Genomic DNA, 14,502 nt, shown 5'->3' with positions numbered 1-14,502 from the left:
CGACGCGGATTTCAATGTCCGGCTGTAACTAACTTAAATGCGGTCATTAACACAGTCGCATTCACTTCCTAGCACTAAAAAATTGAGTCAATTCAATGGCTAGCCTGAATCCTCCTTCCCGCTCATTAACTGGCAAAGTAGCCATTGTCACAGGTGCCGGCTGTGCAAGTGACGGTATCGGCAATGGGCGCGCTATATCCATTTTACTTGCACACGATGGTTGCGACGTGATATGTGTCGACCAGAATAAAGAATGGGCCCAGAACACGGTCAACATGATCAACAATACTTCCGAAAACAAAACTGGAAAGGCTATTGTTGGACAAGCAGATGTCACCTCGGCTTCAGACTGCGAATCAGTTGTGAAACTGGCGTTAGAAAAATTTGGCCGTCTCGATATCCTTGTTAATAATGTCGGTGTTGCTGGTGCACTAGGCACAGCGGTTGAAGTTGATATGGAAAAGTGGGCGAAAGGGTTGGAGATTAATGTTTCGAGTATGGTCTTGATGGTCAAATATGCCGTTCCGGCTATGATGCAAAACATTGGCGAGGAGGTGAGAGGATCAATTGTGAACATGGGTAGTGTCGCAGGACTGAAAGGTGGCACACCGCATTTACTCTACCCGACAAGTAAAGGGGCAATTGTCAATATGACTAGGGCTATGGCGGCTCATCATTCTGAGAATGGTATTAGAGTAAACTGTGTTTGCCCAGGGGTTAGTATTTCTATCTTTTCAGTGTCTTTTGTTAAATTATTAATGGAGAGTACATGTAGATGCTATACACACCAATGATGTATGCAGATGGCATGACGGAAGAAGCCAGAGAGGCAAGGAAAAAGAGAAGTCTTCTGGGTACAGAAGGCACAGGATGGGATGCCGCTTGCGCAGTTGTTTTCCTTGCCGGCCCGCATGCTAGATGGATCACTGGTGCTATTTTACCTGTTGACGCTGGTGCTACTGCTGCGGTTGGAATAGGTTTACCAAAAAGTGCAAGTGTCAACGGGGGAGAAAAGAACAAATAGGGCTATTTGACCAAATCCATTCTGTTAAACTACTGATGCAACAAGGCAACTCGAGCCTTGATCTTCCCATCACATAGAAGCTTGAGGATCATCGGAAACTCTTCAAGTACTGCATTGTCGACTTGCGGCCTAATAGCTTGTTTGGAGATCAAATCTAGAACCTCTTGTAGATCTCTCTTCTGCCCACCGTACGTAAATATAATGCTCAATCTTTTACGAATCCCAATCTTCATGTCAATCGTGTTCGTTTCGTCTAGAGTACCGATGCACACTAGTTTTCCTCCGCGACGAACTATCAAGGAGTTAGCAGTTTCTCACAAATTGAATGGAAGACAAGATTACCAATGCTCTGAGCATCCTCAAACGTCTGATTTTTGCCCACAAAATCCAACACCGTGTCAATCTTTCCTTCCAAGCTATTATCACGTACAAACTCCTGCACAGAAACACCGGCTGGGACAATATCCGGTTTTGGAACCCCAGCCCGCTCTGCCTCATCCAAGCGCTCCTGGCGAATATCAGATATAATGACTCTCGCACCGATGTGTAGAATTATTTGCAGTGCATTAAACCCCAGTCCACCGAGGCCGAACAAAAATACGGTTTCGTGACTTTTTACTTCAGCACGTCTTGTGATAGCGTGGTAACTTGTTTTCACAGCGTCTGTTGCCACCGCTGCTACTGATGAAGATATGTCTAATCAGATTTAGTTAATTTTCTTTGGCATCTCTCCAAAACGAAACATACTTTCAGGAACCAAAACTATGGCTCGAATGTCCAAAGCCGCATAAGGTGCGTAGAAGCCATCTTCACCAATGCCTGAATGATGTGCGCGCTCACACAGCTGTGGCAGATCACGAGAACATTCTGGGCAATCGCTCTCGCCGCAGCCAGGCACGGCAATGGTGGCCACTCTGTCGCCCTGGTGATGTTACATGTTATGCAGATTGTGATAATGCGCAGTACTTACCACCTTAAAACCGGACTCTTTTGCCTCCTTCCCTATTTGCACTATCCGGCCGCAGCCTTCGTGGCCCTATATAAAAGTTAGATGTAGCATGAAAACGTCATTTCTCACGGAGAGTGTACCAAAATGTACTTTTCCTGGAACCACGGACGTTGGTTTTCATTTGTGAGGAGTGAATAGTCGCTGTGGCATACTATAACGATATCAGTGACAAATCCTTAATTGATTCATAAATTTAGCTGACCGCCAGAAGCTAGCAACTTAATCAGAACACCTCGAGGAGGGGTATGTGGCACTGGAACTTCTTCCCAGACCTAAGCGGTGTCAAACTAAACATACGACGTAAGATGTATTAGGTTAAAAAATCTCACCGGCTCAGAATTACCCCTATGCTTTCTCCAAGCATACATCGTTGAAGGGATAACTTGGTCCATCGTGTTTGTTTCTCAAATCTATTATACGAGCACCTTGAAAGATGTATAAACTCGAAAGTATTTTTTACGTTGGCAATAAATATAGTTTCACATATTCTAGGGATTAAAATAGGTATCTACTGCGATTCAAGGCTCTAGCCGAAATTATTCTCTAGCCCAAATAAGCAATGCCGGTATCCCAGTCTGGTGGTTACATTTACCACCCAATTAATTGCCTTAATAGATGGTGAAATTTAGAATGAAAAATTGCAGCTATCGATAAATTAACTATAATCACTACTTAGATAGACAGGTAAACTATACTAGCATTGACCAGTCCTGAAAGTTGCGAATAGAATATTCTCAAAGCAATAGGCTAGCTGGCTACGACGTTTGCCCTTGTCTCTGTATATAGTCAACATTGTTGTCACCATCTATTCTTTGTATATTCTCACTTTGTAGTCATCCAGCCATTTATCTTCAATGATCCGCAACTGAGTTGCTTGCTTTTTACTAAAGTATTCATCTTTGGGATCCGCATAGTCCTCCATATCCACATCCATAAATCCTTGCTCTGTCTTGGTTCGTGGTGTGATCATGATTGAACGACCTGTAAGTAATCAGCAAAATTTTCTTTTTGATATAAATTAGAAGAAATGGGGTACCGTTAACGGATTTGTCGCATGCGATCCTCATCATCGCACCTGCGCAGTCGGCTTGTTCACCAAATTCGATTCCATTTTCAATGAGCCAGTTCTCATACTCCTTTGTCCGAATGGCACTCTTTATCCAACATGGAGCAACGTAGTTAATCCGGATACCTTGTTCCCAGCTGTTTCGGCGGACTGTCTTCATGAAACCGCGAAGGCCGTGTTTTGTCGCAGTGTATTCCCAGTTTCCCTGGAGTTGTCAGTTTATATGGATATTCAACCTTTGAAAAGTGAGAATCACCGGAGAATCTATATATGCAACCATACTCCCGGTGATGATGAAGCATCTATCCCTTTCATCATTATCTGGCTGCTTACGGAAATAGTGAACTGCCAATTTCCACGTGTAAAATGTGCCATCCATGTTAACCCGGATAATTTTAAGATCGGGTTTTGTAGGAAGTCCATTAGGGTCTATTTCTGTTAGTGGTTGAGACGTTGAGACGTTGGATAGAATACTAAATTTACCATCTAACGTCCACAAACTATCCCCCGAACTCCTACTAATCCCAGCATTGGCAATAACCACATCCACACTCTTACACGGACTCTTCGTCTTCGCTGTCTCAAACAGCCTAATCAAGTCATCCCATTCTCTGATATCGCACTGCACAAAAGAGACTTTCTCAGTCCGTTCAGATTCATTTGGAACACTACTACCATTCAACTCCTTCTCAATATCTGCTCCCCGGGGGTGCATATCGCCAAAAGTGACGAACGCACCGGCTGCGGCAAAAGCACGCACCATTGCTTCGCCCATGCCATTTGCGCCGCCTGTTATGATGACGGATTTGTTTTGGACATTTTTGAGGTCCGTGGGGAGAGTATGGTCGATGGGGCCGGTGTACGTGTATTTGGGGAGAGGCATTTTGGAATATTAAGCAAGAATTGTTAGATTGAATTTGGAAAACTGAAATGGCAACTGACTGCTCAAAACGGTTCCCTTTCATCAATCAACAAAGTCTTGAATTTAACTCTCCATGTGGAGAGATATCAATCCGGTAGAATCCGGGGTAAAAGCCGAGTCGAGATTGATTGTTGCCATTTTCGGCATTCCAAAAGAAGACAGCCGATACCATACCCCCACCCTAGGAATAGGCTATTATGGTACGTGACAATCACTTGGAATTTGCTCAAATTAGCTAGGAGTTATAAGCGTATTTCATCTTATAAAAAAAAAGATAGATTTTGTTTTATCAAGAGGAAGTATGAAGAGTAGCCTGCAACTGCTGCATCTCAGCCTGAATACGATCCTCAAGATGCGCAGTCCCTGCTCCCAGATCATGCCCGGCCATCTCGGCCATCTCCACCTGCTCGTCTAGTATGGATAAATATGCCGCCATAGACGCTCTGAACGATCAAGAAGACTGACAATCAACCCGACAACGAGGACTAAATGTAGTTTCAGCTTGAATTTTTCGGAGGAAATTGATTCTACTTACATGAAGTAGCCTCGTGGCACAAAGCCGCGATTAATCGTTGGTAGATATGCTGTAGGCGGATATAACAAGCGGTACATATTCATGCGTCGGATTTCCATGTCGATTTCATTGACTCCGTCATAGAGGGTAACAACGTCTGGGTATTTGTTAGGGTTTCTGGGCTTCCAGGGGAGGGGGCGGGGGCGGCTTGTTAAGGATTTTATTGATATCACCGAATGGTCGGATGATGGTCGACTTCTGTATGCGACCCAAGTGCAACGGAATCTGGAGAAGGATGAAATTCAGACAGGAAACACCTATGCGGTGGATATCGAATAGTGCCTACGTGTCGTCTCATGGACTCTTTGACAAGTTTTGTGAATGAAAGTACTCCTCATAACTAGATAGTTATCATTAATTCAGGATTCCAAAGGAATCCCCTATTATTTGTCAATAAACTAGTTCACTAGACTAGTCCTCGTCCAGGTTTCGTCATCATGTTCGAGCCAACATTCTTGTTGGCGTTTGGGAAGTCCTATAGAAAACACGTATACTCAACACTTAGATGTCATATATGAATATAGTAATGCGGATGGGTTTTAGTGTAAGGCTACATTAATTTATATCTATCGAGAGACCAGATCTAGTAAACTGATCCTATATAAATTAATTTTCCAATCGTCAAATAACGGCCAGCTCATGGGGTAGATAAAAGAAATAAACGAACAAGGGATAATTTAATAAGTCAATCAATCATGAATTTGCGGCAAAACACACAAATCCCAAAATCGATCAAAATCCACCGTCTGCGTCGCCCCAATGGACCCCCCCTTCGTTTCCCTCAACGTAAAGCCATTTCCCAAATAAGCAAACCGATTCGATTTCGCTTCCTCCGTCCAGTCCATCGAAAAGTCCTCCCATCGTGGATTCTTCATCGCTTCCAACATATGAATAATCGTACCTCCATAGATCGCTATAACAGGTCCATCAACAGTGCCACGTTTATACCAGCTTCGACAACCACCAGTCCATACCGTGCGCTCGAGATATTTTTGCACGTGTTGGTTGTATTCTTCGTTTACGTCATTACGGACTTCGAAGCTGCGGATTGATTCGGTTTGCATTTTGTCGATCCATTTGTAGATATAGACTGCCACGGCTTGGATACCAAGGATGAGAGAGCCGTTGGCGAGAGGGGCGTTGGGACCAACGAAGCCTGCCCACTTTATTAGCACCTTTCTACTTCCAGTTGACTTCTTCAATACCTGGTAGGTAAATCGAAAAAAAAAAAAAGGAAACATACAAAAATAGTTCGGAAAATCTGGCACACACGTGCTGAAGTAAGCCTTGGGCTGATCAACCTCCCATTTCTCAGCCATATTGATTCCATTCCGTCCAACTAGCGGAAACGCAGGTTTAAACGTAGTATCAAAACCCGTGGCACACACAATAACATCATACTCTAACTCGCTGCCACTCCGAGTCTTGATACCTCGCTCCGTGATAACGTCGATATCATCCCATCGCATTTCGACATTATCTTGCACAATGGCTTCCAAAAATCCAGGGCCAGGCGTAAGACGACGGCAACCAAGTGGGAAAGAGGGCATCAACAACTCGGCTGCCTTTTTGCCCTTATCAGAGTTGCCAAGACGGGCAGTCATGGATTGTCGGAAGAGTTCTTGTGCTTCCTTTTGCCCCTCGGAGTCGGCTAAGGAGCGGTTATAGTTAGCAAGACGCCGATCCATTAATGCGGAGCGATAAGCTCGCAAGTATTCAGGGTCTTTAAACAATTCCAAAGCTTTTTGGGAGAAGTTGTATTCCTCATCCATGTCAGGATCGTTTGCGGTTGGTTCATTAATTCCGGGAGCAGGACTGATCCATGTTTGGCTACGGACGTAACAGTCCATGGACTGTACGACTGTTCCTTTGTGAGTTATTGGTTTGGAACCATTGGAGTAAAGAGCATATTAACCTTTGGAAAGCTGTGGCACGATTTGAATGGCTGATGATCCAATACCGATGCAGGCGACTCGTTTGCCTGTGAAATCGTAGGACTGATCCCATCGCGCCGAATGAATCAATTTCCCCTGGAATTTGTTCAGTCCCTCGATCGACGGCCACTGCCAGTTGCTATGCTATCATCAGCAACCGATCAAGGTGAATGGCAAAATAACTCACTTCAAAACCCCACTCGCATTAACAAACACGTCGCACTCATCTATAAACGAGCTTCCATCGTCCTTCCCAATTTCAATATCCCACTTCCCTTTTTCCTCCCTCCACTGAGCCCCTTTCACTGAATGTTTATATCGGATATATTGCTCGACTTGGTATTGTTTTGCAACATCTTTCATATATGAATGGATCTGTTCTGAGGTAGCATAATAATTTGGCCACCCTGAATTTGGTGCAAAACTAAATGCATAGTTATGGGCCGGGATATCGCATTTACAGCCTGGGTACCTACTACCGTCAACTTCTCACTTTTCAAATGGAGTATAAGGGATGAAGAAAAGAGAAGAGGAAAATAAAAGACGAACCGATTTTCAAGCCATGTACCCCCCAGATCGTCATTTCGCTCATAAATTACAAACTCTGTGTTTTGATGCTTCAACCTCTCATTGAAGAGTATGCCCATCATCAGACCGGAATAGCCAGCGCCGAGGCAGATAATTCGGACGGGGCGCCGGGTGCCGATGGGGTTTTCTATTATGGTGTAGTTGGGATCGAGGGCATGTCCATGAACATGTTGCTTGTTGCCGTTTAACGTTTTTACAGTTGACTCTGAAGAAGTAATTGGATCTGATGATACCAATGAAGGTGCCATGGTTATGGTTGATGTTTAGAGTGTAGAGTGTATAAATCAAGACAAAATTTATTTATCAGAAAATTAGTATCGAATTCCATATATTTCAAGGTTTCTGGTAAATAAATAATAACTAACCGGCGCAAAGCCCGTACTGTCGGATTCGCAATCTTGGCCAAGGAGTGAGGATAGAACCTTGTCGGCCATTCCTCAATAGGGTATCCGGTGCAATGCCGAGGATGACTGATATGGTATAATAGCCGCGTGGCGTTGTTAGTGAGGGGAATAGACGGATATTTATTGCGGGGAGGAAATGTATTCATTCTAGAAAGAATTTCACGTATGCCAGGATTACTGTTTACTTGATTTAGATACTTCGCATAGATTATTGGGAAAGTCCTGGAACAATGTGCCAACTAATTATTCTCACACCCAACGAATAACTGAAATCGTTAATGATAGCTCCATGGCCCCAGAATCAGAATTCCTTAATTGTAAACTCGTCCGCTGACGGCTTGCTCCAGGCCCAGCGAATCCCATCCTCAACCACCCTATCCCAATCCTTACAAACTGACAATTTTTCTCCAAACCGTCGAAAGCCATGAGGAACACCTCTGAAGACGTTGATATTGGTCGGAACACTGAAAAATTAGCCCAATTATATTTAAAATACCAAAAGAGTGGTGAAACATACCCATTCTCAGCTAGGATTTTCCCATACAACAACCCCTCGTCTCGCAATGGGTCATAACCAGCAACCCCAACTGTTGTGGGCGGTAATAGCTTTGCTTCTCCTGCTGTTAAAAGGCCTGGATTCAATCTCCTATCTTCTGGATCCGGATTCTCAATTTGCAGTAAATCATTAAACATCTTCCTAGTTTTCTCATTTAGTATCGGCGCATTATTCGCCTGCTGATATGATGAAACACTTGGATTTTTAATCTGTCGTAGTTGGGCATCATAACAGGTCCTAAAAACCAAACATGGAATCATCAACACCTGGCCTAGGATGTTTGGTTCGGGCGATAACTTCAATTCTGAAGTTACAACTGCTTGCACCAAAGAAGCAGTCAACCATGCTCCCGCTGATACACCTCCAATTACTAACTTCTGAGTGTCGCCATAAAATAACCTTGAGTGATTACACACCCAGGCCAATGCATCTTCAGCATCATTCCAAGCCGTTGGGTACCTGAACTCTGGTGTATGTCGGTAATTAACATTTACTACGGCTGACTCGGTTTGTATCGCAATTCGCGAGCAAATCGCATCTTCAGAGCCGAGTGTGCCAAATAGAAACCCACCACCGTGAAAATGGATATATATTGGTAGAAGTTCATACGTTGGGAGAGTTGCTGGTCGATACAATCGTGCTTCGACGTGCTGTCCATCGCGCGTCGGAATGGAATAGTCCTGTAAAGAGACTTGGCGGGATAACTCTTTCATGTCATTCTGAGCGATGCTTTCTCTTGTTAGATTCGTGGATTGTTTAAGCTCTGGGATAGGAAGGTTTTTCCGGGGTGGTAGGCTTGCTTCGACGCGCAACCATTCGTCGCTGGGGATTCCGTATTGACTAAAGTCGCACATTTTCTCTTTCTTGTCTTATTCTCAGTGGTGTATGCGTTTATGTGGGTAGAGCGTCACAAAATGAGGTAGGTCGGTGCAATGTGTTTTGGGTAATAGGCGCTAATAGCACCAGTTGACGGCGGGTTTTAAGATATTGGCTCGATACGTTAGTTATTAATATATACGGGAGGCAGGAAGAGAATTAAACCGATTGGCTGAAGTGAGGTATGAATACTAAAGTGAATAGCATTCCGTTGACTTCTCGGAGGTCAATGTCCGGCGAGACATGGGCCGGTCTATCATTAGGCGTCATTATCTTATCTACTTTCTATTGATACATATATATACAAAGATCAAACGAAGATATCAGGCCCCGCCCAATCATCCATCCCTTGCAAAAAGTCCTGACACAAAAACATGGACGCATCATCCCATAGAAACTCCTCGGCATTCTGCGGCGCAAGCAACTGCTCAGCCACCGAGCTAGTCTGCGACGTTACAAATGGAAAATAATCTAACCAGTCAATCCCACTCTGAAGAACATCCTCTTCTGAATGAAGTGCCCGCGTTGATCGATTATTGCCGAGATGGCTGTTAGGGAAGTCTTCTGGAGTGAGGGGTTTGTTTCGCGCCAATAGACGATCGAACTGCTGACCGACGACCGTGGCAGTTGCCCACATTTTCTGGAGCTCTTTTATATTGGAAATGAGAATGTCGATCTCGGCTTGTGCGGCACTGCGCAGATGTTCGGTTCGGGATACTTGCAGCAGACAGATAAACGACATGGCAGTATACCAACATGTGATTGGCATGACGTATCTAGTTGCATTTCTCAAAAGAATATCTTTGAGGATCCTTACAATACAAGTCGCTGCCATTATTGCCGGTGGCAAAGCCCGTGGCATAGATTGCGATGATCTCGCCAAATGCAGGAGTACAATAACAGCAAGATATGGAAGATGTAATTGATGTACATCGAGCTGGAAATTCGACGTGTGAGCCGATCGAATTGGCAGTTGAAGATGCGAAGGTAATGATCGCACCCATTTGATCAGTTCTCGACCTAAGTGGACAGGGAATGGACTGGCTGTTAAAAATGAGTTTGTCGACCGCGATAACTCCTTGGAGATGCGTCCGATGATGGCACACAATCGAACCCAGTATATGAACACCTCTGCTTTGTCTTTGTCTTTGCTTCCAACATCTGGGAAATCTTCAAGCGACGGTTCTGGTAGGTTGCAGTCTTCAGGGTCTATTAGACATGGTTTTCCTTGACAAATTGCGCTGAGGCGTTCACGGGCCTTCTCAGATATGGTTAGTTCTAGTTATATCAATTGATAGGATATCGCTATATAGAGGAAAACCTACAAAAGCCGTCCACCAGATCCGTCTTTTAAAACATCGATTTATATCATTCGTTTTCAATGAATCAACAACAGGTTGGTGATGAAACCCTGCCTGTTGTGCATGTTTAATAACAACAGCCGTCCACCACCACGAAGAATGTTTGTGTACCATCAAGGGTGGCCGAGGTGCCCACCAATAAAACAATAGAACCCCTTTCAAAGATTTGACCAAATCTTCCTCCTCATCTTCATAAAACTTTCGCCGTGCCCGATCGTAATAAGCAGCAGGGCCTGGGTGAGGAACCAACGGCGAACGAAGATGACTCCCTCCAATGGCAAGTGCATCGTCTAGGAGTGGCGATTTGATGAGTTCATCTAGGATCGTGGTTCTGTCTAAGACTGGGCACCAGGCATAGCAGTATTCGAAATATGTCTCAATATAACTCTGTCGCAGGTCGGCGTGCGATACACCTACACTATTCTGGAAAGAATGCAGCTGCTCCGGAGTATTGGTTGTTTTTCCCGAGCGCGGTTCTTGGAATATATCCGGACTGAAAGCTCTGATTTCTGGCGGCCTGGTCGAAGCTATCCAACTTTCGGCTGCAGTATTTTGCATGATCGGCTGATGATTGTTGTACCGTTGGCTAGGGCTCGTCGTGAGCACGGGAATTGTCGTTTCTGAGTGAGGCTCTTCTTCAAAGCTTCCCCTTTCTTGCCGATCTGTAGGCGACAATTCATTTTCTCGTGTATCCGATACCTGACAGTTGAACGGAATCCCATTCTGGAAAGCGTTGGACTCAAATAACAACAAACCACGGCTATTTTCAGTATTATCTGTCGGAGGCGTAGGTGGGTGCGACTGTGGATTTTCATCGATACGACGAGTTTTGTTTCTCCTCGAAGGCCGAGTGCTTATTTATTAACATGGATTTGTCCATCACAACTTAACGATTGTTTATATGAACCTACCGGCAGTCTTTCCCAGCAGACGCGCAATTCGTACAGCTCTCCTGACCATCATTCCGTTTCGACTGGAGATCACATCTTATCTACCATGCCAATTAGTAATTTCATTACAGAAATGTTCAATCATCGTGCCTTTTTGGAGTGACAAAGCACACAGGCAAGCTCTGCGCGCTTCCGCTTGAAGCTGTGTGCGGAGAACTGTACCCATGGCGCTTCTGTCATGATCGAATTTCAGATTCAATTATACATAAGTCGTGGTACACACCGACTGAATAGATCCAGGACGACGTTGGAATTCCATCTTCCGCTATCCCGCAAGGTCAAGGTCATGCGGGGAATGAAAAGCGGGGGAAAAATTGTCCTGACTCGACAACTCGACGGTTTAGGAAAGGTGCGTAGTTCAAGCTGATGCCATTCGGGCTGAACTCCGAGTGCGAAATTAGTGAAGATTGGGACCAAATTAATTGTGCTTCAAGAGCCGAGACTAGCTGCCGATGACGAGGCCTTTTGCTTGGCTTTCCTCCGCAATTAAGTAACGACAATACATATGATAAAACAACCGGTAAAATTGCCGGAAACATTATATTCAAACCCTAGTCCAAGGATGGATTACCGAATATGGATTTACTGGTGTTTTTTGGGTAAATGAATGGAATGGTGCAGTTGAATTTCGACTGAATAACCGTCGGCATAGATAGCATACCAGAATGCCCACTGACTGCCCACTGACTGCGTGTCATCCACATGGATAGATTGATAAAGGTCGTCTTGACTTCCAAATATCGACTCTACTGCTTTCCATTCAGCACCTCATTGAGCAGAAAAAAGTAAATATCTGGCATCAAGTCAAAAATGGCTCCTTCCATAGAAACTCTTCCTGCCACTTCTCCTCCATTCTACAGCACCAGCTGCTCCGAATTGAAAACCGTTAACGGGAAAGCTCAACACGTCGAAGATGTCAAGACAGTATCTCCCGAACATTTCGATGCTCATTCTGTTCCCTTCAACAATCAATATGCCCTTACTCCACGAAAACTTCGAATAATCACTATTGGAGCAGGCTTTTCGGGACTTTTGATTGCACACAAATTCCAACATCGTTTTCCAGAGCTACAGGATTTTGTGGATCATACAATCTTTGAAGCGAGAGGTGATTTGGGGGGAACTTGGTTAGTTAATACTTATCCTGGTGTGCAGTGTGATGTGCCCGCTCATATCTATGTATGGCCCATTCATTCCTTTCTTATATCGATTACATTATACAACGTATACCCTGACGCGTCTAGGCATTCCCATTTGACCCTAATCCCGACTGGCCTCGATTTTATTCGAGTGGAGCATCAATTCAGGATTATATAAAACGGACTTCTAAAAAATGGAATCTTGATCGGGACGTGCAACTGAACACGAAGGTTGTTAGCGCTTGCTGGCAAGAGCATGATGGGAAATGGAAAGTCACCGTCGAGCATGGCGGCAACCAACGCGACGAGTTTTGCGATATCCTGATTTCTGGACAGGGAAATTTAGTGTTGGTGGTATCTCTTTGCATCAACGAGAGAAAATAATTAACTAGATTTATAGTAACCCATCGTGGCCGAAAATACCTGGTTTGCAAGACTTCAAGGGCCATTTGACCCATTCAGCGAGATGGGATCATGGCTTCGACTATTCAAACAAACGCATCGCGGTTATTGGGAATGGATCTTCCGGTATTCAGATAGTACCACAGATGGCAAAACTGGCTGGGACAACAGTGCGCAATTTTATTAGAGGTCCGGCATGGGTTTATTACCGTGTTCCAGCCTCCAAGCATCTTGGACGAGACACTGACGACACAAACCCGGCTTATTTCGACGTGGAGAAAGAGGAATTTCACGATCCGGTGCAGCATAGGGAGTATCGGAAGGGTATTATTAATCGCACCAACAAAGCGTTCCGTCTGGTAGCTGTTATCTCCGTAAGACATTGGGAAATTATTCTGGCTAATTTGGTAATCAGTTTATCAAAGGCGAATACAACCAACAGACAGTCCGGCTGGCATCAGAACAAATGGCTGAAAAACTCAACCATGACCCGACTCTTTGCGAACAACTTATTCCAAAGTGGGAGATTGGTTGTCGTCGTGTGACTCCAGGGCCTGGCTACCTGGAATCTTTCTCGAAGCCGAATTGCAGTCTGACGTCGAGCCCGATTACGAAACTCACTAAGAAGGGGGTTCTCACAGCGGATGGACAGGAGTTTGAGTGTGATGTTGGTACGTACTCTGTTTATTAATCTTCCTATTCAAAGAACGATAGCTGATAGAATCAAGTTGTTTGTGCAACTGGGTTCGACGTCTCAAAATGTCCACAATACCCTCTCATTGGCCAAAATGGTGTCAACCTAGCAGACAAATGGCGTCAGGAACCGACCTCTTATCTATCCGTCGGCACAGACGAGTTTCCAAATTACTTCCTCATGGCTGGCCCCAATTGTCTCTGCGGCCACGGCTCCCTCGTCGAAGCCCTCAACTGGACCGGAGACTACTTCGTCAAAATGATCAAAAAGATAGCCACCGAAGACATCAAATACATGGTTCCTAAACTATCGTCCGTTGACGCATTCGCCAAATATCAGACTGAGATACACAAGTCTCTAGTTTGGACCGGGTCTTGTAGTAGTTGGTACAAGAGAGGGACGGTTGACGGGAAGGTTACTCATTTGTTTGCTGGTAGTGCAATTCTGTTCAAAAAGTTGCTTGGTGAAGTACGTTCAGAGCATTATGATATTGTTTATAACACGGGTAATCCGTTTAGATTCATGGGCAATGGATTTACAGAGTGGGAAATGAAGGAGGATGCGGATTTGGCGTGGTATGTCGAGGTTGCGAACGAGTCGCCGAAGGCGTATATGGGGAATGATAAGAGCTGGATCGTGAAATAGAATGCATGTAGTCTATTTAACACTCTTTGATATGATTGATAAATTTTCATTTTATGAATTAAACTTTCTCTATTCTTCATCTCTTCCTTATACTAATAATGTAAGAAATACGTGAGATCGGTTTAGCTTAGTGTGGACTCTCTCGAATACTCATAAGATGCTATTCCTTATACAGTATACCGAAGACACCTACCCAGCCCATCTGGTTACTTCTGACAAGCCATGCCGATTGGCTAGATCTTCATTTCGGTTCACAGTACTGCCGACCAGCCAGAACAGGCAATGCTTATTTATCCGGAATGAGGTCAATGCCGGCGGTTTTCATAATTTGGCTAGTCTCTAGAATTGTGTATACGGT

At 44.5% G+C, this 14,502-nt stretch overlaps 7 protein-coding genes across 7 annotated transcripts; 2 read left to right on the top strand and 5 right to left on the bottom strand.

Annotated features, from left to right (window-relative positions):
• BGW36DRAFT_204277 (2-(S)-hydroxypropyl-CoM dehydrogenase) lies at positions 1–1,182 on the top strand. Its single transcript, XM_046209880.1, has 2 exons — positions 1–716; positions 776–1,182. The coding sequence occupies exons 1-2, from the start codon at positions 96–98 to the stop codon at positions 1,022–1,024; spliced, it is 870 nt and encodes a 289-aa protein (XP_046070696.1). The 5' UTR covers positions 1–95; the 3' UTR covers positions 1,025–1,182.
• On the bottom strand, positions 1,054–2,425 carry BGW36DRAFT_429429 (chaperonin 10-like protein; the record flags this gene model as incomplete). The annotated part of the gene is made up of 7 exons (XM_046220688.1): positions 1,054–1,316; positions 1,367–1,720; positions 1,772–1,946; positions 1,995–2,060; positions 2,114–2,184; positions 2,236–2,305; positions 2,363–2,425. The coding sequence occupies 7 exons, from the start codon at positions 2,423–2,425 to the stop codon at positions 1,054–1,056; spliced, it is 1,062 nt and encodes a 353-aa protein (XP_046070695.1).
• A 363-nt stretch (positions 2,426–2,788) lies between these two features.
• BGW36DRAFT_463120 (uncharacterized protein) lies at positions 2,789–3,982 on the bottom strand (the record flags this gene model as incomplete). The annotated part of the gene is made up of 5 exons (XM_046222194.1): positions 2,789–2,809; positions 2,860–3,014; positions 3,070–3,304; positions 3,356–3,528; positions 3,583–3,982. The coding sequence occupies 5 exons, from the start codon at positions 3,980–3,982 to the stop codon at positions 2,789–2,791; spliced, it is 984 nt and encodes a 327-aa protein (XP_046070694.1).
• A 1,302-nt stretch (positions 3,983–5,284) lies between these two features.
• Positions 5,285–7,365, bottom strand: BGW36DRAFT_418250 (uncharacterized protein; the record flags this gene model as incomplete). Its single annotated transcript, XM_046219414.1, has 5 exons — positions 5,285–5,751; positions 5,839–6,456; positions 6,511–6,668; positions 6,717–7,001; positions 7,079–7,365. The coding sequence occupies 5 exons, from the start codon at positions 7,363–7,365 to the stop codon at positions 5,285–5,287; spliced, it is 1,815 nt and encodes a 604-aa protein (XP_046070693.1).
• A 457-nt stretch (positions 7,366–7,822) lies between these two features.
• BGW36DRAFT_429426 (Alpha/Beta hydrolase protein) lies at positions 7,823–8,931 on the bottom strand (the record flags this gene model as incomplete). Its single annotated transcript, XM_046220687.1, has 2 exons — positions 7,823–7,985; positions 8,039–8,931. The coding sequence occupies 2 exons, from the start codon at positions 8,929–8,931 to the stop codon at positions 7,823–7,825; spliced, it is 1,056 nt and encodes a 351-aa protein (XP_046070692.1).
• A 332-nt stretch (positions 8,932–9,263) lies between these two features.
• Positions 9,264–11,632, bottom strand: BGW36DRAFT_418249 (uncharacterized protein; the record flags this gene model as incomplete). The annotated part of the gene is made up of 5 exons (XM_046219413.1): positions 11,355–11,632; positions 11,226–11,305; positions 10,279–11,167; positions 9,776–10,211; positions 9,264–9,754 (listed from the first exon to the last, which is right to left on the bottom strand). The coding sequence occupies exons 1-5, from the start codon at positions 11,442–11,444 to the stop codon at positions 9,264–9,266; spliced, it is 1,986 nt and encodes a 661-aa protein (XP_046070691.1). The 5' UTR covers positions 11,445–11,632.
• A 62-nt stretch (positions 11,633–11,694) lies between these two features.
• Positions 11,695–14,144, top strand: BGW36DRAFT_344943 (uncharacterized protein; the record flags this gene model as incomplete). Its single annotated transcript, XM_046213182.1, has 6 exons — positions 11,695–11,863; positions 11,917–12,443; positions 12,509–12,750; positions 12,804–13,164; positions 13,221–13,476; positions 13,534–14,144. Exons 2-6 carry the CDS (start codon positions 12,075–12,077, stop codon positions 14,142–14,144), a joined length of 1,839 nt encoding a protein of 612 aa, XP_046070690.1. The 5' UTR covers positions 11,695–11,863; positions 11,917–12,074.
• Positions 14,145–14,502: the final 358 nt, after the last annotated feature.

The sequence above is a fragment of the Talaromyces proteolyticus genome, assembly GCF_021365285.1.
Source record: "Talaromyces proteolyticus strain PMI_201 chromosome Unknown BGW36scaffold_8, whole genome shotgun sequence".
Classification (NCBI taxonomy): domain Eukaryota; kingdom Fungi; phylum Ascomycota; class Eurotiomycetes; order Eurotiales; family Trichocomaceae; genus Talaromyces; species Talaromyces proteolyticus.
This window is presented reverse-complemented; position numbering and strand designations above follow the sequence as displayed.

Bases quoted from the DNA above. Each gene is read 5' to 3' on its own strand.
- BGW36DRAFT_204277 (XM_046209880.1), top strand. From the start codon at position 96: ATGGCTAGCCTGAATCCTCCTTCCCGCTCATTAACTGGCAAAGTAGCC. The intron at 717-775 runs GTTAGTATTTCT...GAGTACATGTAG, and splicing joins TAAACTGTGTTTGCCCAGGG to ATGCTATACACACCAATGAT.